The sequence below is a fragment of the Neofelis nebulosa genome, chromosome 4 (genome assembly GCF_028018385.1).
Source record: "Neofelis nebulosa isolate mNeoNeb1 chromosome 4, mNeoNeb1.pri, whole genome shotgun sequence".
Taxonomy (NCBI): domain Eukaryota; kingdom Metazoa; phylum Chordata; class Mammalia; order Carnivora; family Felidae; genus Neofelis; species Neofelis nebulosa.
Window position 1 is genome coordinate 47,169,311 of NC_080785.1, and position 25,754 is coordinate 47,195,064.

At 48.4% G+C, this 25,754-nt stretch overlaps 1 protein-coding gene and 1 long non-coding RNA gene across 8 annotated transcripts in view; both read right to left on the reverse strand.

Annotated features, from left to right (window-relative positions):
- Positions 1 to 4,925: 4,925 nt before the first annotated feature.
- On the reverse strand, positions 4,926 to 7,727 carry LOC131509172 (uncharacterized). The gene is made up of 2 exons (XR_009260338.1): positions 6,964 to 7,727; positions 4,926 to 6,705 (listed from the first exon to the last, which is right to left on the reverse strand). It is a non-coding gene; the product is annotated as an uncharacterized LOC131509172 (long non-coding RNA).
- A 6,698-nt stretch (positions 7,728 to 14,425) lies between these two features.
- ADCYAP1R1 (ADCYAP receptor type I) overlaps positions 14,426 to 25,754 on the reverse strand; it is a 100,422-nt gene continuing 89,093 nt past the window's right edge. For 3 of the 7 annotated variants that reach the window (XM_058724678.1, XM_058724677.1, XM_058724680.1), the window contains 4 exons: positions 25,355 to 25,438; positions 22,097 to 22,226; positions 20,679 to 20,720; positions 14,426 to 19,234 (listed from right to left, as the gene is read on the reverse strand). In XM_058724678.1, the coding sequence (XP_058580661.1) occupies positions 19,046 to 19,234; positions 20,679 to 20,720; positions 22,097 to 22,226; positions 25,355 to 25,438 (445 nt within the window). In that variant the 3' untranslated portion in view covers positions 14,426 to 19,045. The remainder of the gene's footprint in view (positions 19,235 to 20,678; positions 20,721 to 22,096; positions 22,227 to 25,354; positions 25,439 to 25,754) is intronic. The other 4 variants (XM_058724679.1, XM_058724682.1, XM_058724681.1 and 1 more) reach the window with 2 other exon arrangements.

Genomic DNA, 25,754 nt, shown 5'->3' on the forward strand with positions numbered 1-25,754 from the left:
AATGCTGCAGAAACATTCTTGTATAAGGGTTTCTTTAATCTTTATTCGTTCTCACTATAGAAATGTATAGCTATAAATTCTCCTCTAAGTTCTGCTTTAGCTGCATAATATAAGTTTTTGGTATGTTGTATCATTGTTTTCACTCATTTCAAAGTAGTTTCTCACTTCTTTTGATTTCTTCTTCAACCCGTAGGTTATTCAGGAGTATGTTGTTGAATTTCCACAAGTCTGTGAATTTCCCAATTATTTTCCTGCTGTTGATTTCTTATTTCATTCCGTTGTGACTGGAGAGCATGCTCCGTATTATTTCTATCCTTTTAAATTTATTGAGGTTTACTTTATGGCTTAGCACATGGTCTGTCCTGGAGAATGTTCCATGTGTACCTGGGAAGAATGTGTATTTTCTTGTGGGGAAGAGGGTTCCACACATGTTAGGTCTTTGGTTTACAGTGTTATTCAAGGCTATGAATATTTTCAAGACTATGGCTATTGAACTATTTCCCCCTGCATTTCTGTCAGTTTTACTTCATGTACTTTAGTGCTCTATTATTCGATGCATATACATATGTAATCATTACATCTTCCTGACTGATGGACCTCTTTATCATTATACAATATTTATGTCTATGTGTCTGATATCAGCATAGCCCCTCCAGCTTTCCTGTGGTTGCTGTTCACCTGATATACCTTTGCTCATCCTTTTATTTCCCACCTACTTGTCACTTAGAATCTAAAGTGCATCTCCTGTAGCCAGAATGTAGCTGGATCGTGTTTTTTAATGCAATCTGATAATCTCTACCTTTTGATGGAATTGTTTAATCTAACTTTTCATTGTACGATAAATACAAAGAAATTATACAAAAATGTATAGTTTTAATAAGTTATTAGGTAAAACCCTCATAGCCAGCACCCAGAACTTTCATTAGCTCCTTCAGAAGCTCCTCCGTGTGGCATTCCAATCACAGTCCTGTCCCTGCTCCCCAAATTAATGACTATCTTGACTTTTATAGTAATCATTTCCTTGGCTTCTTTAAAGTTTTATTATACCAGTGTATATCCATAAACACTATAGTTTAGCCCCTCCTGTTTCTTTCTATCTAGTAAGTTTCTTCTTGAAAGCTATATGGTTTGGTTCAAGCTGGCCTATGCAAAATGAGAATGGAAACAGGATTTAGCCTTGTTAAGAAGGTCTAGGAAGTCAATGAGGCACCTGGGGGGCTCAATCAGTTAAGTGTGGGACTCTTGATTTCAGCTCAGGTCATGCCCCACGTCGGGCTCCTCACTGAGAGCTCAGAGCCTGCTTGGGATTCTGTCTCTCCTCTCGCCCTCCCCCGATAACACACACACTCTCCCCTCTCTCTCTCCCTCTCACTCTCAAATGAACTAAAAAAAAAGGTCTAGGAAGTAAAAAGTCAGAGAATCAAACGTCTTGCAGAACTGCAAAAGCTAAAAGTCTGCCACACGTATACTAAAGCCTGTCTGAACAGAGGCAGAAAGTGGGAATGCGGCTGGACGTAAGATTCAGGCTAGAGAACCAAAGAAATGGGAGACATAAGATCCCCAGCCCCCTCCTGCCCCCTGCTATCTGCCTGAGATAATGCCTGTTGCCATCAAGGAATGCCAGCTGGAAATGGGGTCTGAAGGCAGGAATGGATGGGTTCTACCCTCCCCCACAAAACACAAATGTATTGCTTAACCTTCGGAGGCAGAGGTCAAGAAAGTAGCCACCGGACTGGGATGGAAGATAGAGTGAGAGCCTGTGCTAGGAGGCACGAACTGCAAAGGCAGGATGCCGAGTCCAAGGCCACCATACAACATGGCTTAGGACATTGGACAGCAGAGTACAGCGTTTCCAAGAATCAGATTGTCAGTCAGCATTTTAGAAAATCCCCAAAACTGGTAAATGGGGGGGTCAGAGATTACTAATCCCCAAGACCATCTCCTGGTTCCCAAAACAATGCCCACACTTAGCTGCTGAAGCATAACGGCACTTGGAGCAGAATCCTCCTGGATCTTGCTCTCCAGCATCGCCATGGAAATCAAGGCACGAGGGAAGTCCCTCCAGGGTGAAGCTGAGGTCAGCTGCGTATGGCGAATGGTGGGTTGGGAGAGGAGGGCACAGAGAACCACAGGAATCTGGGAACACCATCCTTTTCAGAAGCAGCTAAGAACATGTGCTGCCCGCAGTGTGCTCCCATTCCCCATGGACTATTTTCATCTGAGCCAGCCCAGCCCAAGTACCACTATGTCCTGAACCAGGTCTGGGCCATCTAACACTGGGAATACCGGGAAGGCACTGGGATGAGGTGGAAACCCCAGAGATCCTCCTTGGAGGTGGGGAAATGACTTGCATCATGAGCTCTAACAACCCAGCAGGGCTGGCCAGCAGGGCATGGCGTACCCAGCCCTCTGCGCACCACTGTGCTGCCCTATATGCCAGTCCTCGTGCTGCCACCAGAGACAGAGTCCTGGAGGACCTGGCCATAGGAGCAATCCTTCAGTGTGTGCTAATAAGAAAAACTCAGCTGAATAGAATCAGCTTTAGAAAATCAGTCCAACAGAGTCAGGAAGCTACTCTTACACATGTCAGTGCTGGGTGGTGTTAGGTAACCTGAAGAAATATAGGGCAGCATCCTTCTTCAGGAAGACTCAAGAGCTTTCAAGGAAGAAAAAGCCCCGTCTCTAAGTTTACTTTGGAAATTTGGGTGGGGGGCATTTTGGATAATGACAACAATGAGAGCTGGAGCACAACTGGCATCTACTGGGCAGGGGCAAGAACAGTGGACATCCCGCAATACCCAGGGCAGGTCCGCCCTCTGAAGAATTGTCCCACATCCTGGACAGCCTTCCAATATCCTAAAGGACCTTTGTGTAGGCAAAAACATACAGGTTTTTAACTTAAAACCTGGGCCAGTATAGGTTTACATTCAAACCTGGACCAAGAACTCAATTCCTGTTTATATTGGAAGGCAAAGTATTAGGAGCATGGTTTTAAAAGATTTTACATTTCCCAGCAGAGCAACTGCTTTGTTAATCAGGGGAGGATTAAACTCTTGTCCAAAACTCTCCGGGATGTGTTCCTAATTTTAGATAATTGTGTCAATGACAATAGTTCTGCTGGTGGCGTTTGGGTCACTGGCACATCTCTAAGAGCCTGTCTTTGCAGCGGCTGTATTTATGGTGATACGACGTACATGGACAAAAGCATCTACTTCCGTATGTCTGCTATAGTGTTGTCAGCTGAGGGCTGACATGTACTTATTGAATAAATATCATTACAGTTTAATGCCCCCATTCTTTTTTATGTTGCAGTTAGACCATTATATTGCTTTTTAAAAATTTTAATAAGTACATATGCCTACACATAGAGACACATACACACACATATATACTATGTGAATTTCATTTTAGGAAAGTATAATGGATGCATCAATCATAATGACCTAATTATGCTGCAGAAATTAACAACTCTGTGTTAATCTCTGCGATTTAAAACAGCCAAAGCTTATTTCTGGCACAAATGGCATTTCCGCCTTGATCTTTGCTGCAGCAGAGGGAACAAGAACATGACAGATCTCACATGGCTCTTGAATGCTTCGATAGCAAAGCGGCCCGGCTCACTTCTGTTCACGGTTCATTGGCTAGTCCATGTCACGTGGCCATACCCAACTTCAAGGACTAGGGTGTATGCCATCCAATTGTGTGCCCATAAAGAGAAGGTTCAAAATATTTAGAAAAGCCCTAACAGCCACTCAAAGTGTTATGAGAAAGAAATGTTTCATAGGATTGATAACTGCTGCATTAGGAAGATCCTATCCTACACAAATTATAGAAAAGAAAAAAGAAAAAAAACGTTGGCTCTAAGGTCACTCTTCCATCCCAGTGATCATGACAGCCTTTGTGGAAGAGGTGAGATTGGAAAGGTGAGTCCTTTTGTTATTGCGAACAGAGACTATTTCAGAAGTGAAGGGGGTGGAAGATGGGAGCTGGGGAATGAAATACGTTGAGCAGCTACTCTGTACAGGCAGGAGTGGGAGACTGTATGCTTAGAAGCCATTTGCTCTAAGTCACAGACTTTGGGATTCCACTGCAGGCTAGCTATCTCAAAAGCCCAGGGGTTTCTTTAAATTCCCCACACAGCCACTGAGCAGGAGAACAGGCTGAGAAAAGGCAGCAAAGGCTGGAAAGGGCATGAGGCTTGTCCAATGGAGAGAGGACTGTGGCCTGGCCTTTGGGGATCATGAGTAAGGCAAGCAAATGGGGATTAAAAAGCGTTCTGGAAGTCACTCACTTCCACAAACATCACTCGTTAACTCCTGTGCAGTAAAGAAAGATGAATAAAACACACCCCTACTGCGAGAGCTTACAGACCAGTGAGAAGTTTTAGGTCTTAAGGCCACAGGTCTTCGGAAGGCTTATTAGATCAAAGGACAGCGTATTCTCAGGACACTGGCATGGAGAATGGAACTGATAGCCATGCAGAACGAGGACAGCCTGGGCTCCCAGAAGGACCCAAGGTCCACTAGGTCACAAAGACCACCTGCCTTTGTCACCAGGGCCATTCATCAGGTGACCAGAGGCATTCACTACCAGAAATGGCAGAGACTTGTCTCCTACTGGTTTACACCATCCCTGGTCCTTTAGAGGGACTCTTGGCTCTGAATCCAGAGACTAAATGAAAGACTTCAATGCCTTAAATGTGGAAAGCCTAGAGAATGTTCCAAGAAACCAAATACAGTGCTTGTTTGAAACGGTGTGGAAAACGCTCAGTGGTCAATGCCATGGTTTAAACTAACCATCCATAGCAGGAATTCTGGGAGTTGACACTGACTGAGACCTCAACCACTGGATGAAAAGAATTAGCACATTTGTCCCCATGGGCAAGTTTTTGGAAAATTGTAGGAAAGAAACTTGGTGACATTAACTAGTTGGCATATTTTATTTTCACTACAGAACTTACTTCAATTTATCTAATTGTCCATCACTTGTTTTCTTGTTTCTTTCCCTTCCCACTAGACTGCAAATGCCAGTGATAACAAGACTTTACCATATTTGCTGCTGGGTCCCCAAGGCCTGGAAGCCTGCCCAGTTCGTAGAAGGCACTCCGTCAATATGTGTTTGTGGAATGAACGATCATGTCTAAAGTGCTCAAATCTAACCTAACCTTCCAGGCACATTTTCCTGATCCTAAAACTAGATATGGTCTTTCCTGAGCCTTTTCAATGGCACATGTTTTTATCTGGATTCTGTAGAAGCAGAGCCTGAAACGGAGAATCTTGAGCAAGTAACTTACGGAGAGGGGTGCCCTTGGGAGAAACTGTCGTGGAATGAGGAAAACAGGGAGGGACGGAGGAAAGGGATGGGCAGAGATGTCATTTCAGCAGAATCAGCCCCCTCCTGCCCCTGCACAGTGCCACACAGAGGCAAGGGACTGGGCTGTTCTATCCCTCCATCCGTCAGTCCCTGGACACAGGCTTCACCCGATGGGAAGTATGGAGGGAGGGTGATATCACCCCTTGGGCATCCCTCAGCGACCATCTGGAGAAGGGGGCAGGGACACCATCAGCAGCCCACACCTGCAGCATCTGGACCTGGGTGGGTACCAATAGTGTCTGTTAAGGCACATCTCCCGGTTTGCCTCCTTAGTTATTTACTTCCTTACAAACAGCAAGCTCCTCAAGATCAGAGTCCTTACCTCTTTCACCTCCGTGTCTCCCACAGCATGGGAGGCAGGACACAGCAGACACCTCAGTGGAAATCTGAGGAACGAATGAATGAATAAATGCGTATATTCATGTTTACAACTGAGTGTGAAAAGTCTTAGGCACATATCTACCTCCTAAATGACACTGAACATATGTTTGTTATATTTCTGTGGTCTTCAGAAATCAACTTTCTGTATGATGAGAAAAAAAACGTAAGTGTATTCTTGCCAACCAAAAATGCAGAGGGTTAAACCCAATGCAAAATCCTCTCTAGGCCACAGTCTCTCCGCAGGCAATTTAAGATGTAAGTTTTTCATCCCGATGTTAATTATAGTAAATATTTTAACTTGCTTTTGCCCTTCATTATCTCATTTATGAGTCATTGTGTAAAAACAAGTCGGGTTGGCAGAGAAATCCGTGCTGGGAAGGGCTCCTGCGATTTCTAGAAAGGAGCGTGGCGCTGCCTTGTTGATAACTGAGTGACCAGAAGGGGGCAGTGCAGACCCATGCACTAATTTTCCTCCCAAAGAACTCAAGATCAGGAAACGTGCCTCTAGATGTATTGACTGGGGGACAAATGGGTTCTCAGTTCCTGGGCTTTTTATATTTGCTCTTGCCTCACTTGCTCGTTCAGCTTAAATGACAGGTTGGGTCGTGACCTGTTTTAAGTATTTCCCTGCTCGTGATGCAGATGAATGAGGAGGCAGGTCCACTCACTAGGCCACTTGTAGAGACCAGGACACCGGTCTTCTGCACTCTCTGTGTTTCCATGGTGCCTGCTTTGTGGGCCAAGGCCCAGCCTCAGGTCCTGGTGCTGCTGGGGGCGGGGGATTCAGTGCAGGCTGAGTCTCACTCCTTCAGCCTGTCCAAGTGTTCTCTGAGCCTCTAATTCCCCCTATTAAAACTCCTCATACTTGGAATACCCAGAATGGCTTCTTTTTTCCTGACTCCTGACTGATAAAGTCAGTGACATTAGAAGTTGACCCTTCTGTTGGGGCGCCTGGGTGGCGCAGTCGGTTAAGCGTCCGACTTCAGCCAGGTCACGATCTCGCGGTCCGTGAGTTCGAGCCCCGCGTCAGGCTCTGGGCTGATGGCTCGGAGCCTGGAGCCTGTTTCCGATTCTGTGTCTCCCTCTCTCTCTGCCCCTCCCCCGTTCATGCTCTGTCTCTCTCTGTCCCAAAAATAAATTAAAAATGTTGAAAAAAAAAATTAAAAAAAAAAAAAAAAAAAAAAGAAGTTGACCCTTCTGTAACAGAACTCTTCGAGTCTCCCCCACAGTCTACCCTCCTCCTCTTCATCTACACTAATGGCACCCCCACCCCAGCCATTGTTCAAGAACTTGATCATCATCTTTCCCTTACCATGCCCAACCCAAGAGCAACTCCCACTGGCTTGAGCTCCAAATGCCCCTGATCCAGTAGTTTCTCACCATGTCCACTGCTACAGCTCAACTCCAAGCTGAGAGATCCTCTTTCTCATCTGGACAATGGTAGCTGCCTCTGGACGAGCCTACAGTCCATTCTCTACAAGGCTGCCAGAGTGATTTGAACATATAAAGTGCATGACCTCATTTTCTAGCTTAAAACACTCCCAAGACTTTCTACCGCTCTTGAGAAATATTCCAGATTTCTTATCATGGCCTACAAGGCACTACATGACCCGGTCACTGCCTGCTTCTCAAACATTACGACCTTCCCCAGGACTTGCTGCACTCATTGCTTATTTCCACTCTCCTTATTTCCATCCCCTGGAGATTTCCCTTTCTTGCATTCATTCTGCTATATTTCTAAACATGTACATATGTATACATATCACTCTTCACCCATAATTTCTATGTATTTGAAACTAAAGTTTGCTTACCAGCCTTGTTCATCAGACATTCTAGCCACACTGGTCATTTTTCTGTTTCTAGGAACACCACGAAGTCTGTACCTACCTCAGGATCTTTGCACTCTTCAGATCATTGCCCTTTTGATCTTTGAATGGCCATACCCTTGTCTTTTAGCACTCAACTCAAATGTCACCTTCTTGAGAGGCTTGCCCAGAGCACCCTATTAAAATCTGCTCTATCCCATTACCCTATTTTGTAGTACTACATATAGCACAACCTGAAACTATGTTATTATTTACCTATATTTTTTCTGCTTTTCTGACTAGAATGTATTCCCTACAAGAAAAAAAAAATCTTATCCTTAACTCATGGTTTTATCCCAGGCATCTAAAACATATAGAACTTAATAGACATGCCATTAATATTTTTTGCATGAATGCTCGCATTCAGTAGGACTTCAGTACAGAATTCTAGGGGAAAATATCAGAGAGGATTTAGCCAGATTTGGGATCATGGAAAGCTTTTCAGAAGAAAGTCAGTAAGTCTTTGCTCATACTACTTTTGCTGCTTTTAATGGTATTTCTTTCCTCTCTTCTTATCCATTTGTTCATTAATACTCAGACTTAAAAAAAATTCTCCTGGAAAAGTTGACTTACCAAACCCCTTCCCCAGCTATTAGCAGGTGTCTCTAACAGTCAAAATACTACATGTTTCAAGAGACTAAAAATGCAGCACCATGTCACATGTTGAGTAGTGTTAGAGATACATCCAGTTTGGGTTACAATTAAGAAATGTACCATCGCTTCATTATATAGTTAGATTATTACTAAGCCTTCTAGGAATACTATTATATTTCATTCAGCATTACATATAAAAACAGAGGGCTAGAGATCATATCAAAATGTGAAAGTGTCCTACAGTGTCTGTCATTGTGACTCCATTGTTTGCAGAGAAACAAAGTTTGGCATATATGGGGCCAGGCACTGGTCTGTGAAAATAATCGTCCAATCACCAGATATGTAACATTTTAAGTGGAGGATCCTGTTCTTACTGGTACTGAGACCAAATTATCAATAGTAAACTACATATTTTATTAATCGTGTGACTAAATTAGATTTCAATTATCTGTATAGAGAATGATTTAAAAATTATTATCCAAAATAAGATATAACCAAAGAGTGTATAGCCCAAAAAGTAGACAAAAGTGTCATAATTAATATAAATATTATACATTTGGGGGGGATTTTATTTTATTTTTTTAATTTTTTTTTTCAACGTTTTTTATTTATTTTTGGGACAGAGAGAGACAGAGCATGAACGGGGGAGGGGCAGAGAGAGAGGGAGACACAGAATCGGAAACAGGCTCCAGGCTCCGAGCCATCAGCCCAGAGCCTGACGCGGGGCTCGAACTCACGGACTGCGAGATCGTGACCTGGCTGAAGTCGGACGCTTAACCGACTGCGCCACCCAGGCGCCCCCATTTGGGGGGGATTTTAAAATATTTGTGACAGTTGTCAAATTTTCTCATTCTAAAAAAGAACATCTCATTGTTATAACTAAATTTGAATTTAAATTTTGCGTTTTTTATTAAAGAGCCTCCCCCCAATTATATGTGTTTCAGGCTCTATAAATCCCAGATTTGCCTTTGATCAAGTTGGATAAATTAGCCACAAAAAGATTTGACTCTCAAGTACTTATAGTATGTTGGAACTGTCTGTGGTGCTGGACCTGAAGTTCACTCAACTCTCTCCATAGTACTTATGGCACAAACCCCTGCCTTTGCCAATAGATTGTGCCTGGAGATGAAGAGTTGGGGTTCAACTCTTCATGACCAACTGAGATCATGGTTAATTAATAAAAGTGAAAGTTTTTGCCCATGGAGAGAGTGTCTAAGAAGAAGAGGGTTGTGGAGAAAATCACAGATGACTCTCAAATATCAGGAAACCCAAAACACAGGGACACAAAAAGGGTATTATCTCAAGGAAAATGTTGACCACCAGCCCATACCTGAATCTAGATTAAAGGCAGAGAGGAGGGACCCAGGGTGCGAGAAAGTAAGTGAAGAGATTGTAATAGACTGGGGGCACGGACTGTCTTGAAGGGAAACGAGAGAGAATGACTGAGAGGGGTAGCCTGAGAGTAAGCCCGAGGGCCAAAACAAAGATCATTCCCATTGACGTGGTGGGACTTCACTCCTAAATCTCCATGTGAAAGTCTGTATGAGTTGGAATATATGTAAATGATGGTTTTAAACAAGTCTGGCATCCATGAGTATGTGTAGCTGACTGTCATTTTTTCAGTTTGCTTTTGCTTCTGCTTTGGAATGGGCACTCAACTTCTTTGAAAGCTGGGGTTATTTGGACAGTGACACAAGGTCAGTGTCTAGCCTTCCTGAATGAATTTCATCCAGCTTCACCTGCTGAGACTGGGTCCCCTAAGCGTTTTGATGCTGCTGTGGGGGTTGTGATCTGGCAACGGAATCTGAGGAGTCAGTCAATTTCCATGGGAAACATGAGAAATTCTCAGCAAAAGACCAGACCAGGACTGGGTGGGCCAGGGCTGATGCATGTTTTTGTTTTGTTTTGTTTTGTTTACTCGAATGCATTAGTGGTGCTGAGGGGTAACTGTGGATGAGAGGAGGCTGTGACACCCACCTTTGCCCCACATTTCCATCATCAATCCCTACCTCTGCCAAATTATCAAAGTCAAAGCAGTGAATTAGCTTAACCAGTGAAGGTTCAAACTTTCTTGCCCTTTGCTGTGCATTGAAACATGTCCCCTCAAAAGACACATTGAAATCCTAATTCCAGATACCTGTCAATGTGCCCTTATGTGACAATAGGGTCTTTGCAGATGTAATTAGTTAATATGAGGTTATATTAGATTAGGGTGGGTTCTAAACCCAATATGACTGGTATCCCTGTAAGAGTGGATGACACAGATACACAGACAGACATACAGGGAGAAAGCCATGTGATAACTGAGAAAAGGCTGGAGTGATGCCTCTCCAGGCCAAGGAATACAAGAATTGCCAGCAAGACAGGAAGCTAAGAGAAAGGTACAGAACAGATCCTCCTGTAGAGCCTTCAGGGCCTTTAGAGCATTTGGGTACCCTGCTGACACCTTAATTTCAGCCTGTTGGCCTCCAGAACTGTGAAAGAATTAATTTCTGTTGTTTTAAGTGACTTGTTTATGGTAATTTGTTACAACAGCCCTAGGAAAGTAGATGCCCTTCTTTGAATATGCATTTCACACTTTGGTGCATTTTCTCTTGCTGGTTTCTCTACATGGAATGCTTTTCCCTTTGGTGTTTGCAGAGATCCACAGGGGATGGGTTAACGAGTCTGAGAGGGGCAGAATGTTCAGGTACTTAATGTCTGCATCCTAAATAGGTCTCCCCTGGCTGGCCGATCCCAGTACTCTCTACTTATCAATAGCTGTTTTCTTTATAACACTTTCTCTCTATCTGAAATCACCTCATCTCTCTCTTTCCTTATTTAGAATGTAAGATCTTGGAGAGCAGGGCCCTCATCTGTGATGATTACCAGTGACAGAACAGTTCCCGGAACACAGTAAGCACTGAGGTGATATTTGCTAAATGAGGAGTTAGATACTCAACAAGTATTTGTTAACTAAACAAATGAAAGGCACATATCCTACTGCCATCATCCGTCTTCTAAAAACATTGATACCCGTAAGCTCTCCCATATAGAAATTTAGGAAACAATTATTTCAGAGGCCAAGGAAAAACTATCTTTACATGAGCATTTACAAGATAGTATTCTAAAAATTAGAAGAGCTCTTTGTGACTGAGTTTCACACATCAAAATCATAATCTTGCACCCAGAACAGGGGGAATAAGCCATCTGCACACCCAGACCAGAACAGTGGCAATGGACATCACCAGGGTGCAGTCCAACAAAGTTGGGAAGCTCAGAAGTACCTCACTTGAGTTCACTTGAGAGCAACTGACAAAAATTCAAAGACAAAAAAAAAAGTGAACTATATAACTACATCACTACTCTGATGATCTCCCCAATTAAAAAGATATATAATGTAGAATCCATGGCAGAGCAGATCCACTCAGGAAATGTAGTCATGAGAGAGCAAGCAGGGTGGTGGAGAAAACCAGAAACAATGCAGACATGCCCTCACGCCTCACACCAGACCTTCCTATACGTGGGCATAAAAAGTTCCCTCAATTATGAGTGGGGCCCCCCAGAGTCCTTCTATGGACAAGGTTGGAGACTGCATCCCTCACTTTGTTCCCACTGTTGGAGAGTGGGACATCAGTGGGATCATTCAGCCTCTGGTTTTTCACAGGTGTGGATGAATTCAGTGACCACCACCTATGGGAGTTTGAGACTAGCACACAAATTACTGTTTGCGAGACAGTATCTATTCTCTGCTTCCAATTTTCTTAGGGGTGCATAATACTGCCTGCCTTGCAGTAAACTATGGCCATGTGATTAATTGTTGGCCAAAAAGATATAAGCAGATGTGAGGCTTCTTAAAACAAAATGAACAAATTAGGAGGAGGGGCATCTTGCCTACTCTGACTGCCCCTGAATCTGGTGATGTCCAGACCTCCAGGAGCCATCTTGAATCATGTGACCTTGAGACTGGAAGTCACATGCTAAGAACGCAGGAGCAGAAAGAGGGAAGTTTGAGTCCTCAGAGAGACCATAACACCACCACACCAACTTTGGAGTGTTTACCACTGGACTTCTTTAATGTGGTAAAAATTAACTTCTATCTTTGTTAAACCACATATTTTATTTTTATGTTTTTATTTTATAGCCCACTGAAATCCATCCTAGTTGGTTCAGAGATGATCTTACACTTTGAGACTAAAAGTACATCTATGGGCTGATTTCCTCTTGGAACTTTCTGCCTCCTTTCCCTAAGACAGTGGCCTGGGAAGAAAAGTTGACTAAAGCTTATGCTGCTGACATCTGCATTTGTCCTCCCCACCTTGGGAAATTAATCATTGTCCAGGCCCAAGGTTCACAAAAAGGGACTGTGATGTCCAGCTGGTGTCCTTGGTAGAGTGTCTAGAACAGTGCTTCCTAAAGTATAGTCTCCAGACCAAAGCAGCACCTGCACCTGGAAACTTTTTAGAAATGCAGAATATGAGGTAGGCCCTACTTCATACCTGCTGGATGAGAAATTTAGGTCCAGCAGTATGCATTTTCACAATACTTCAGGTGATTCTGATACATGCTAATGCTTGAGAACCACTGGGTACCCAAGAGGAATTTCTCACACTACCAGTAGCAAAGAACATCATCAGGAATAACCGGAGTTGAAGGCATTCTTTTAAGGGGCTTGGCAGAAAAGAGGTCTGGAATAGTTGATAGACTTGGTGAAATGGATTGGACAGGATTTAGTAGTTTGATGATCTTCACGGTTGCCAAGAAATTCAAGCCTAACACAGAAGTCAAGGTTCCAGTTACTTCTGGCTCCTTATCTTTGCTTCTGGAATGTGACCTCCAAGAACGAAACATACAGAACCTCATTTTTTCAGGGTCACATCAGTGACACTAGACTTCTAGGCATTAGAGAAGTCTTCTGAGTGGTCAACAGAGTCTGACATGCAGAGATTGATTTTCACCCATTGAGGGTAGGTTCCATTTTGAAAGCAGCTCAAGATATCTGCTAAGTGGGTTATAAGACATAAGCCTGGTAATATTTTTTAGGGTTCAAGAAGAGGAAGACCTGGAGAGGAAAAAAGAGGGGCAATCCTAGGAAGCAGAAATAGCTGGGGTACACCCCCACTAGATACCTGGTGCATTTGGCAAGAGGCCTCTCTGCTTGTGGGGCTCACATGTTATCCGGTTGGGATTTATCTTGTCATTGACTTCTTCAGAGTGGCCCACCCAATCGCTACAGGGTGCTAGGGCTTTCTGCCATAGCTGTAGACCTCAGGCCTGCTGTAATGGGCATTTGCTATTTCAGGGCTTTTAGGAAATTCCTAGACTGGGGAGCCTGACTTACCCAAGGTAGAATCCAGAAAAGTCAAATTTCCAGCCTCCTTTGCAGCTGGAACACAGCCAATCTAATGGACTCATGTGAGGCTTCAATTCAGAAGTGAGAGACTTAAGAGGCTGCACGTGGAATCTGATTTGCTGGTGAGGATGGCAGCAAAGCTCCCTGCTCAGAACTGGTAACTATGATGAGGGGGGTCGCTGGTACAGAAGAGGCTTCTGGGCTGGAAGCAGCAGCTTTGCCACCAGTTCCATGGCATGCTCCAGCTGGAAACACCTTTGCTGTTTTTCTCCAGCCTCAAGAGAGTTCTAGGAGGTGCCCAACATCTTTCTCCTAAACCCCTTTTCTGAATTATCAGTCAAAATTATCTTCTGTTGCCGGCAACTGTAAATTCTGACTCATATAAAAACGGGCACCGGAAGTTGTGACAATCGGTAGAAATTCAAGGAAACGGAGGTTACCTGGAATCCATTAACTGGACTGGCCTGGGATGATGGTTCTGAATATCCAGATTAGGGGGAGGGACTCTGGCAGCCAATGATGCACCTGTGCTTACCTGGAATGAAATGCTCACTGTAGGCAAGTTTTGAGGGATCTGGTAGCCATGCTGATAAAACAATATGAAGGCCACGAGGCATCAGAGACCATGGGGTGAGTTACTTCCATTTCTAGGAACCCAAAACATCCAAGACACCTTCATTCCATTCAGTTTGCATGATCCTAGGACCTGACTCTTCCAAGCCCAACCTAAGCTCATTTATGCTTGTTCTCACACCTCTCCCTTGGAATCCAGAAGGCCACAGGACTGTGTAAACCAGATTACTCTGGATGATCAGATTTCCTCCCCTCCTTACCTCCTCTCCTCCCTGCCCTCCACTTCTGCCAAGTTACAGCCACCAGGAAAAATGATAATACATTTATTGAGTTATCTACAGCAGGTTGACATCCTTAAAATCCAGGACAAGGTTGTGAGCACAGCATTAATGGCGGCAGCAGTAGCAGTGAGGTCCGCGGGGTTTATCTTTATTGTGGGAGATGAAACACAGGTGAGCCTGGTTGCACAAGCAAGCCTGGAGCCACGTCTGGGATGCTGGGGACTGCCCCACTTCAGCCCTCACAGGGCAAACTATAAAACACGGACATAAGACAAGACACAAATGGCCAAGCACAGACGCATCCCAGGACTTCACATTTAGGGAAAGAAGAAAGGGCCACATAGCCCACTTCAGGGATATCCCAGATCCTTGAAGGATTCCCATGCAAGTGACATGGAAATCACCACCCACATGAAATTCTCCCATCCTAACGCCAGGAACAAACTATTCAGTTGTTGGCAGAGATAAGCCTGGAATTCTGTGTCTGTCAGAGCCCACTGGCCTTCCCCTTACCCCCGGTGCTGGTGGTTTTACAAGTGGGGCAAAGGTTAACCCAGGAGAGCTCAAAGTAGTTGACAAACAGCATGGGATCCCTTTCAGGGATCTTCACCCCAGAAACCAGCCCCTACCTGTGTAGTTTCCAAAGCCCTTTTACACACAAGAATGTCTCATTTCAACCTTATCCCTGGCCTGAGGAGCAGGCTGCAAATCATGTCCTCCCATGTCTCATATTAGGAAGCAGAGGCTCAAAGAGGCTAAAACTTGGAGGACAGAGCAGGTGGTAAGGCTTGAGCTACAACACAGGTGTCCCCATGCCACACTGACGCCATTGTTCCTCCTGTAATATGGAGTCCTAACAACTTCTGTAGCCAGAGCCCGTCTCTTGTGCAAGGCTGAATGTTTTCTGTACGGACACTTTATTCTGGCTCACGTGCAGGGCTGGGCACATGCTGGTGGGCCCATTTTCTCACTCAGGTTTGTAAAGCATATTGGATCCCGACACAATACAGGCACTGTGCTAGGCCTGCTGGTAAGTGATTTCTCATCAGCCCAACGGGGAGGTTTGACCTGCAGATCTCCATTTTCTTTCCCAGATCTAGTGCTTCGTGAGTCTCCCTGAAGATATATGGGGATGGGGTCAAGGCCAGGTCAGTGACAAAGCTGGGAGAAGCCTGGGTTCCCCGCTCCCTGCTCTGAGCTCTTCTGGCAGGCTTCCATGGTCACTGGGCTCAGGCAGGAATTTACGATGACAAAGCACTCACTGCTTTCACTTTGGAGTGACCTTGAAGGGGTCAAGGGTACTCACAGAATCACAAAGAAAGCCTCTTCTAGCTTTCCTTCCAGGAAGGGAAAGGGTCAGATGAAGGAGGTGAATGAGCACACTTGGTGAGTGATGATGTGTACTTCGAGCCTTGGGCCCAGCTCCAGCTGCCTGGCCCTGATCCCTGGAGAAGCTGGTTTGGGGAGGGGTAAGGGTCAGAGAAGGAATCACTGCAGGCCACTGGATATGTCAAGGAGGGCCACAGAGCTACCCACCAAGACAGGAAAAGTAGCCCAGCCTCTAGTAGGGGGTTAAGAAGCCCACAGTGCTGGGTACCACCAAAAAGCCACTGAACCCCTCCCCCCTGCCCAAATCACACACACTTCCCTCTCAGATTCCCTGACAGCCTCAGCATCCCTGACTTGAAATCCCATTTCCCCTAGGGCTGGAGACTCTCTCCTAACACGGCCTTTCCCATGGCGGGACATTCATGGAAGAGGTTGAAAAATCGCTTCATTCCAAGGAGAATTCAGCCTCCCCTGGGTGACGGTTGCCCTTTAGGATTGCATAAAACAAGAAACAAAAACCCTTCCTGGTAATGATCTTCTAGAGTCAAGGAGTTGGATACCTCTGCTCTTCTCCAACCTAACCATTCCCAAGGCCCTCAACCCCTGCTGGCTGCACAGGATTTCTTATCCTTTCCAGTCAGGCAAATACCACAATCCCTGCCTGGGGCCCATTCCCAGCAACTAGATGGCTGGTATTTAGACAGAGAATTCCAAACATGCACTGGGCTACACCAATCATCTAGTCTTACTTCCCATTTTACAGATTTGAAAACCAAGACTAGAGAGGGAAGGTTTTTACCCAAACCTTATGCTTCTCACCCACTGCCAGTGACCTTTAAGCCAGCTGCCTAACCTCCTGGAACATTCGAAATACATTGGGTACATCTAGTTCACAAGACTGGCAATAATTCATTCAGACAGAAAAACAAACCACAGACCAACGGGAACCTGGAACCTCTACAAGGATGCAACCCAGGGCTCAGGTGACAGCACAGCACATGGAATTCAGGCCTGATGATGTTTTTGCTGTTTTGTGATGACATGCGTGTGTGTGTGTGTGTGTGTGTGTGTGTGTGTGTGTGTATGTGTATATAAAATCAAAGTCTCTTTTTCCACAGTGAAGCAGATCTGCTGGTGGGGACAGGGGTGAAGAAATGGGGTCCAGTTAAGGGACTGCTCCTAGGATCTGGAGGTGGCTACTATCCAAGCAGCCATGGCACCCTGCCCTGGCTAGGCACATGGGGGATCAGCACATCACGCCCAAGGCACCTGTCCAATTGTCCCTGTCATGACCTTTCCCTCTGGCCCACCAGCTTCCACTGGGGTGTCCCAGTGGAAGAAACAGATGTTTCCTTTCTAAGAAAGAGAAAATAAACAGCATCGTCCCTTCCCTCCACATATACACAAACATGTACACTTCAAAACCTTAGATGGTACACATAACAATGACGCATGCCCTTTTATCTGCTTACTTTTGAACTGGAGAATTACTGAAGTACAGAGCCTAGAGAAGCTTTAGAAGTCCCTGCATCCCACAAATGGAGAAACCAAGGCCCAGAACAGGGAGCTGCATGTCCACAATATCAGTAGTCTGAGCCCAACTAGGGCAGATTCTAAGTTTGCCAAAGACCCAGGGACCCACAGTGCTTCACTGGCCGCGGACACAGGGCTTGTCTCCAAACAAAGCAACTAAGTTCTTCTCCAGTCACTTTGAAGACCTCTCCAAAAACAGACCCCCAAGCCCCTTCCTCTTTATAAAACCAAGCTAAGCAGTATTTCCTCTCCACGCAAATTCCCCAAGCATTCCAGAACATGATCATGAAACAAGTCCACAAACACACTTGGACAGGAACACCACCAAAAGTTGACATAGAATGAAATGGGCCCCCCACACGGGCCATGGCACTCTAGCACTTCTGTCCATCTTCCCCCAACCCAGTTGCACCCCATCTTGAATTCCTAGACTGTGGCCAAGCAATTTGCATCTGGAGAACCATAATAGGCATTGGGGATCTGCCATCGCTCCCATTCGCAGCTTCTGCTAACAGGCATGGCACGTGTGGCTTCCCCTCCCAACACTCTAGGACACTCTAGCGTCCGTGGTGATTCAACGTCAAGAATACACAGAGGGAAGTCTTTGCAAAGGTCTCAGAGATATTTCAGTAGCTGAGCCCAAGCCAAAGAGCTGGTGGCTGGGATCCTCATTGTCCATGGGGGTGGGGTGAGGGGGAAATCTAGGCCCTGGACTCGGGCACATGGAGGCATAAGGTGTTTCAGGATTCACTGACATCACAGGAAGGCGGCTGGTTCATCCTAATCATGGCTTTAACTTAAGGAGAAATGAGGAGGGGGAAGGCTTAGGCATGGGTAGGGAGCAGTGTCTCTGAGGCATCCATCTCTCACAGTCCGCAGCTGATGCCTGGGGATGGGAGGGGCAGAAGGGAGGCTACCAGATGAACCCCCTCTCACCTTGAGTTGGGGGTAAAATAATGGAGCCAGTGAAGGTCTTCTTCCATGGGAGCCCCAAACTCTTTCCATCTCCTTTCCAATCACATCCACATTTCTGGCTCTTGGCAATTTTTCTTCTACCAAATGAAGAGCACCAGAACATTCTGGGACCCTTAGCCCCACACCCAAAATGAAGTCTCTGAATGGAAAAACTCTGGAGCTATCCCACTGCCCTTGTACCCAGGAGCTGGGCACCTAGACACCAAGATGCTGGGGGAGGGTATGAAGGAGTCTCGACTCAGGTCTCGCCCGCACTAAAGGATGCTCTGGGAGCCCAAGTTGGACCTCTGGCAGGCCTCAGACACTGGGCCAGGTCTGAGAAGGGCCTCAGGTGGCAAGAAGATTCAAGGAGTACACGCTGAAAGTCAGACACTTGGTGGGGGGGGTGGCTGTTGGACATGCCCACCCCAAGCCCCCAAAGCAAGGTCATCAGCCTCAGTTGACAGGGCCTCACTGACAAGGTCAAGGAGATCACTGAGGCTGGTGGAAACAGGGCAGGGTAAAGCTGGGGACTTGCTTGAGGTGAGCAGGGACAGTGGGCGAAGGGGTAGGGAATGAGACAACTTTTCAAAATTTGTGGCGTATTTACATGTCTGGATCAGGGCCCAGCGGCCCACGGTGGGTGGGGCCAGCGCCAAATGGGGAGAGGAAATAACCCATCTGCGCCCTGCATCCTTCTCCCACCTCAGGGAGCCCAGCCTCCAGCCTCAGGCCCGCCCGAAGTGAGAGAAGAAGCACAACATGCGTGGGCCGGCGCCTGCCCACAAACCCAGCCTGCGTGTGGAGGAGAGGAGGAGGGGAGCGCGGGCTCAGGTGGCCAGGTTGTCAGCTGGGAGGCCGGACATGCGGATCTGGGAGCTGCTCTTGCTCAGGATGGAGAGCTGGGTGCCCCCGTTCACCCCGCTGCTGGCCAGGGATGGGTGCCGGTGTTTGAAGTCCACGGCAAAGTAGCGGTTCACCTTCCAGCTCCGCCACTTACGCTTGATCTCCGCCTGTACCTGCAGGGAGCAACTTGGACGGTCACTTCCAGACAGACACCTTCTCTAGCCTCATCCACCTGAATGCTCTGCCCGGGACCCCTCCCAGGCTGGCCCTGCCGCCTCCTGCAGTACCCAGCAACCCCCAAATGGCACTTGTAGCCCTCAAGGCCACCAATGGGAAAGAAGGCCTCTGAGGCCTTCTCTGACCTCAGCCCCTTTCCCAAGTCACTGAGCAAGACCCTCCTGTGGCTTCTTGTTCTCTGTGGGCCTCTGTTCCTGGGCCTTGGTGCTCCATAGTCAGAGACCAGCTCACGGGATCTTTAAAAAGCAGGCCCTTGGGTCAGACAGATCAGGGCAAGGAGCCCCACTCTCTCAGACCATTAACAGTGGGCCGCAGATTAGAATTACCTGGAGAGCTTTAAAAGTCCAGATGCCCATATCATATCCCAGAACAATTACATCAGAATCTCTGCGGTAAGGCATCCATAGGTTGTAAAGCTTCCCAGTGGATTCCAATATGCAGTCAGGGTTGAGGACCACTAACGCACTCTCTGGCTGAACACACCCTCCATGTTGCTCTTAGCATGGTTAAGTACAGGGCATGGCCAGTTTCAGCCTTCATATGCCCCCTCAGTCCAGCACGTTTGCTTAGTGCATGAATTGCACGACTAGAAGTGAGTGGTACCAGCATCCAGCCCTCCAATTCCAGCCTCCACCTCCCCCACAGGCTCCTGGTAAGCTCCACACACTCCCACTTCCCAGCCACCCCCTGCAGGGCTCTGTCTCCTTATCTATCCTCATCTGACCTTCCCATAGACTGTCTTGGCAATCATTGAACCCTACCTTCTGGTTTCTCACATGCAAAAAGAGGGGGAGCCTGCTGAGGTCATGCAAGCAAGATGCCAGCACAGATGCAATGATTCCTGCCCACTCTCTAAACCCATCCCACCCATTCAGTCCCCATCCCTATCCCAGCACCTCTGTTAATGGGCTCTATTCAAAAGCATCATCCTGGGAATGGAACAATACAAGAAGGTTCTAGGCCTCTCCCGGGGTGTCTTCCAAGTCCCCAGAGTCCCTCCTCAGCAGCCCTGCTCATCACAGCGTCATAAACTATAGGTCCCATTGTCTGTACCTCACCCTTCCTCACTTTCCATTTTTCTTTACTAAGGTAGTCTTACTATGCAAGCCTTGCCAGGAAGGGCTGTGCTCAGCAGGCAATGCCTTTCCAGGCATAGCTGATGCCTTGCACAGTAGGCAAAGTGGGAGAGATTCTGGCACGGGGTGGAGGCTGTCAGGAGACCCTAGCACCACTGCCTTCCCCCTCGTCCAGGTGCTGGGAGCCTGGCATTGCCCTGGTCTAGGGAATCAGCTCTGGTAGGCAGCAGGCGATGTCCCTACCTGCCTGCTCCCTGGCAATCCCCACCTCCACTGTTAAGAAGTCAGAGGGCCAGAGTCTTACCTCCCCATTCAGAAAACAGTAGAGAACAGCCACCACAAAACCCTAGGGAGAAAGAGCAAAAATAACCTGAGAATGCTAGCAAGGGACCTTGTGCACTGGGAGTATAGGAGGTGGAGGAAAAGGGGAATGACCCTAGAAGGCAGAAAAATATAATGAACTGGATAGGAGGCCACCTGCCCAGGAACCTGCAGTAAGATGGGTAAAGTTCTGCTGAACCAAGATGGCCGTCCCCATGAGGCCAAATGGCTACACCCCGACTTTGGATCTCACATTTCCTAGGTCAGATCCTTCCCATTCCCAAGGGCCAGCTCTATCCTACTTTCTACAAGAAGCTTGTCCTAGATGTCCGTTGGATGTTCTCTGGGCCCCCTAACCAGTTTGCAGGACCCTGAGGACGGCACTACTCCAGGATAGAACAGACCTATGTCTCTATCCCTGATACCTCCCCATCCCACCCCACTTTGGCCAGATCCTCTTGTACACAGCACACACAACACACACGAGTAAATGCCCGGCACAGAGCAGGCAGCTGTCTATTCTTCCTACCTTTACGCATATTCTTTGCATTTAGAATTTTCTGTGCTAAGACAGAAGCCCTGGGTTCTGACTCCCAAGCTGGGGCTGTGTCTGTACAACTCCCAGCCTCACCAGGCTAAGAACTCTAACAGGTGAAATGGCCTTGGGTTAAAATGGGGGCGGGGTGGGGCAAGAGATTAAGTCAGATACACAGAGTAACCTTCTGACCATCAAGAAGCTGGGTTCAACAGCTGGCTTAGGGAGAGGTGCTCCGTCCTGGGGACCCAAGGTTGCCACTGCTACTTTCCCTGGCCACCTGGGCTGCCATCTGTTAATGCAGTCACTGTGCATCCTCATACCAACTCGCTCACTCCTTCCCTCACATACTGAAAACCCCACCTACCTATGCCTCCATGCATGGATTCATGGCTCCCCACTTGCTAGTCCCTGGATCATTTATGCATCTCTTTGCTCATCTACCTGTTCAGCTCATTCTGCTCTCTGTGGCCAGGTCCTGTGCTGGGGACCCCAACCGGGGTAAGACCAAGCTCCAGCGCTCAGAAGAGACATGGTCTGTAGACTGCAGTCAGGCTGTAGACACAGAGGTCTCTGGAGAGCACTCTGCTCACGTCCCAGGCTGAAGGTGAGGGATGGGCACCCAAGGGAGGCCTTGCTCAGAACGCCCAGATGCGGCAACAAGACATCAGTGTGTGTTCTCTCGGGAGCCCACAGGGTACACGGCAGAAGGGGCTCGCCCAGCTCCCCTCTCTTCTAGCACTCATTTCAGAGACAGAAACACGAGGCTGAGACTGGGTTAAAGAAGTCAGAAGCGCTGGCAGGTCAGGGGCCAGGGCCCTCCCTGGCTCTCCACGAGTTCCACCTGCCATTTCTGCCACACCTACCTGGAAGGAGCCCAGCCCCAGCTCAAACACAAGCCTCTCCCTCTTGCTGACGTTCTCCGGGGAGAAGGCGAATACCGTGTAGTGGATTCCAAATAGTGGGATGAGCAGCAGGGTGGACCGGGCTAGCCGTCTGTCAGGAGAGAACAAGATATTGTTCTGGGGAACTGCCAAGTCTTGATGCTGGAACCAGGGAGGGCAGAGACGCCGGTCCCAGCTCCCTGCTCTCCCCCAGGGCTGGGGCTGCTGTCCAAGACCCTCTTGCAATTCTTTCCTAGAAAGAATGGGGCCTGGGACGAATGGTGGCCAACAGAGCAGGCCTTCCAGAACTCCCTGGGAGGTTCTCAGGGGACATCCCATCCCTCTAGGCCATGTCCATATCCTGTAAAGTCACTAAAAATGCACACGGGAGTGTGTGATTGACAGACACCCCTTGTGGGAGGCGCAAACCCCCTGGGAAAAGTGAAGTCAGTGCAAATAGAGGGATTGGATTCAGAAGGCTTGAATGACATCATGGACCCTCAAGCAAAGCAAACCCTCTCCTGCTCTGGAAGGAAGTTCCGCGTGCCTAAAAAGACAACCCCCTAAGGGGCCACAGAGGCAGTGGGCCTTTCTGAGTCTGGGGTTGCCAGGACACTCATGGAGAGTGATGGGGAAGTGCAGCCCAGGGTGGGGCTGGGGGGGGGCCGGGGGGAGAGGTGCGGTACTCAGTGGGTGAGACCTAGGAGGGATCTTAGGAAGGATTTACTGACACTGGGAATAAACAAGCACCAACTAAGCCAGAGGAACCTGCCACCAGGGAAACAGTCAAGAGAGAGGAGGCTATCTGCTCGGAGCTTGTGGGTTAAAGAGAGACAGGACCAAAGGGACTTCTGTGCCCCCTGAGGCTGCTGGCCATTGGCTGCTAAGCCTAGTGGGTGGGGCTCTGCTCTGATGGGCGGCGGCACAGAGCTATGGTATAACATCTGGAGGGTAAATATTGCATATCCTTGTGGGTCCTCTTCTATCAGAAGGGGTACTCCCAGGGAGTCTCCAAGAGTAGCACCCCATCTTCGCCCACCCCAGTGTACTGGCTCCCTCTGGATCTTCTGGAAGAGCCAGCCCTGCCCTGCAGGTGCAGTCTGCCCCCTGGGCCATCGGAGTTGGGGATAAGTGGGAGGTTCGGCTCCCCTCCCTCTCAGTTATTGTCCACAGGGATGGACAGCCGGGTGTGGGATGGCCCTTGGAGTTGGGGCAGTTACATATGTACCCTGTCCTCTTCCCCATCCCAGCCTTTGTGAGAGAGAATGTTCTGTTGCATGTGGGGGCTCCAGATTTTAGGAGAAGGTGAATCCATGGAGTCTGAGTGAGGCCCTTGGCTTCCCAGTTTCAAATGAGAGGGAAGGAAGGAGGGAGGGGGAAGGGAAAAAAGAAAAGCAGAGAAGGCGACACAAAGGAAAGAGGAAGGGTAGCCTAAGAAGACCTTCAGGTGGACCACCACTCAGCCCTGGAAGGAAGAAGCCCCCCAGAGAGCCAGTGCCCATGCCTTCCGTCCCTGCTCACAGGCAGCCCATTCTGTAGGACCCAGGTGCCCCAGAACCAGAGCTGGAGCCAACAGGATGTGAGGAGGTCCCACTCTGAGCCCAGGTGTGGTTCTTGAGTGGTCTATCCTCTCTCAGACTGTGGCTCCTTGGAGGTAGGCATGGTGCTTATCAGTTACCTTCCCTGGCCAGCACCCAGCACATGCCAGGCTGGGGGCTTCCCGCTCAGAAGGCACCTGCCTGCCGTGAAAGGGCAAACGAACGTCCAGACCATACGAAAGCCTCAGAGCTCTGAAACCTGACCACGACCCGGGGCTCGGGTCCTATTCATCTCTGTGCATCCGGTGGTTAGCACCAGAGGCAACAGGGAGTGATGGCTGAAAAATGAAGGTCCAAAAAGGAGAGGCAAGTGGCCTGGAACTGAGGTATGTGGGCGCCTGGGGAACCACTCTGCAACCCTGCCTAAAGGGGTTACTTTACAAGTGAAGCTTAATTGAAGGGGCTCAGGAGGGAAGGCAGCCCTGGGGTGTGCCTGTTGTCCCTGCCCTCCTCCTTCCCTGCCTCCTCTACACACGTGGGCCTGTTTGCAGGGACTTGACCCTACAGTTCCAAAGTGTCTTGGAAACCAAATGGCCAAGCCTCTCCAGCTTTCATGGTGGCAGTGGATGGATGGGCCCATCGTGTGAGAAGCAGGGCCCTTTCAGACACGAGCTCAGGTCCTTCCAACTTCCTGGCCATGTGGCAAATGGCAGCAACGGCAACACTTTTCCTCCCTGGTGGCCCTGTAGCCGTCCCCTGGAATGGACGGGGACTTCTGTCAGGGACCCAGGGCATCCCGGTGACCCCTTTGGTAGACAGGGCAGAGAGGGCAGATGAGGAGGCCACTAGGGCCCATACTTCTGGGACCTCTCTACTTCAGAGCTGACCAGAGGCCATGGAATAGGGACATATGGTGTGAGCCTTGGGACCCCTTGGAGGTCAGTCACAGAATCACCCTATGATCTGGTTAAGCCACAGAGACAGTGACACAGGCCTCGGCCTCTGTCCTGTCCAAAAGAGGCATGAATGGGCAGAGAGCCTAAAAAATACCAAGAAGACCTTCCAATTTGGTCAGAGCTGCCCAAATTACAGTGGGCTCCTCCACTTCAAGCAATTTCCAAGTTAAGACTGAGCTTCACTTAGAGAAGCCAATTATGTGACCTTGAGTGAGTACTTCACCTCTCTGCGTTCAGTTTTCTTATCTGTAAAATGGCGTTTCTACAAGAACCCATCTCATAGGGTCAGTGTGGGGATTAAGCCACTTGGCACATGAAGCGTGAGTGAGGTTCCTCAGGGTGAGGGTCCTGTCCCGTGCAGGGGGACAGTCTCTGAGAACTCAAGCTCTAAGGGTCTTAGAACTTGATTTGGCAGCTGCAAAGACGAGCCCAGGGAAGTTGGGGATTCTGAGAAGACCACACATCGGGGAGGCTGCAGGAGAGGCTTCCAGGCCTCAGCCCTGCCACTCCGTCCCCACGACCTCCCCCCACCCCACCCTACCCCGCCCCGAGGGCCTCGAGGCTGCAGAGAACTCACAAGACACACAGACAACAACATGCAACAGTGCAGAAAGGGCCAGGCTGGAGGCACAGGCTCGCTCTCCGCTCTCGTCCAGCCGGCGGGATGCAAGCTCCGGGCAGCGGCAGCAGCATGCGGCCCCCTCCCCTCCGGGCCTCCCGGCCACAGCCACGCCACGCACACTTACAGAGTTATGGTGGACAGTTCTGACATCTTGCAAGGGTGCTGCTGAGCCCGCTGTGGCTTGCAGTAGCATTTCTGCACGCAGCTGCTGGGTGTGACAAGATCAGCACTTCTGTCAGCTGGGGGCATCGGGCAATGAAGAAACTGAGGTGGACCTGGAGCGACAAGGCTCAGGGGAGGGCAGAGGAGCCCAGGGATGGAGACAGGGCTGGGGCAGTGACATGGAAGAGGATGAGGAAGCCAGGGGCCAAGACATGGTCAGCTCTGGACACAGAAATGCATGCCCATACGTGTACAGGTGTGTGCACGAACACACGTGCACGCAACGAGCGCTCACGCTGGGTCCACATTCAGGTAAGGGGAGCTGGCGGGAACGTGTGTTCTGAAGGTGGGGGCGGGGCTGG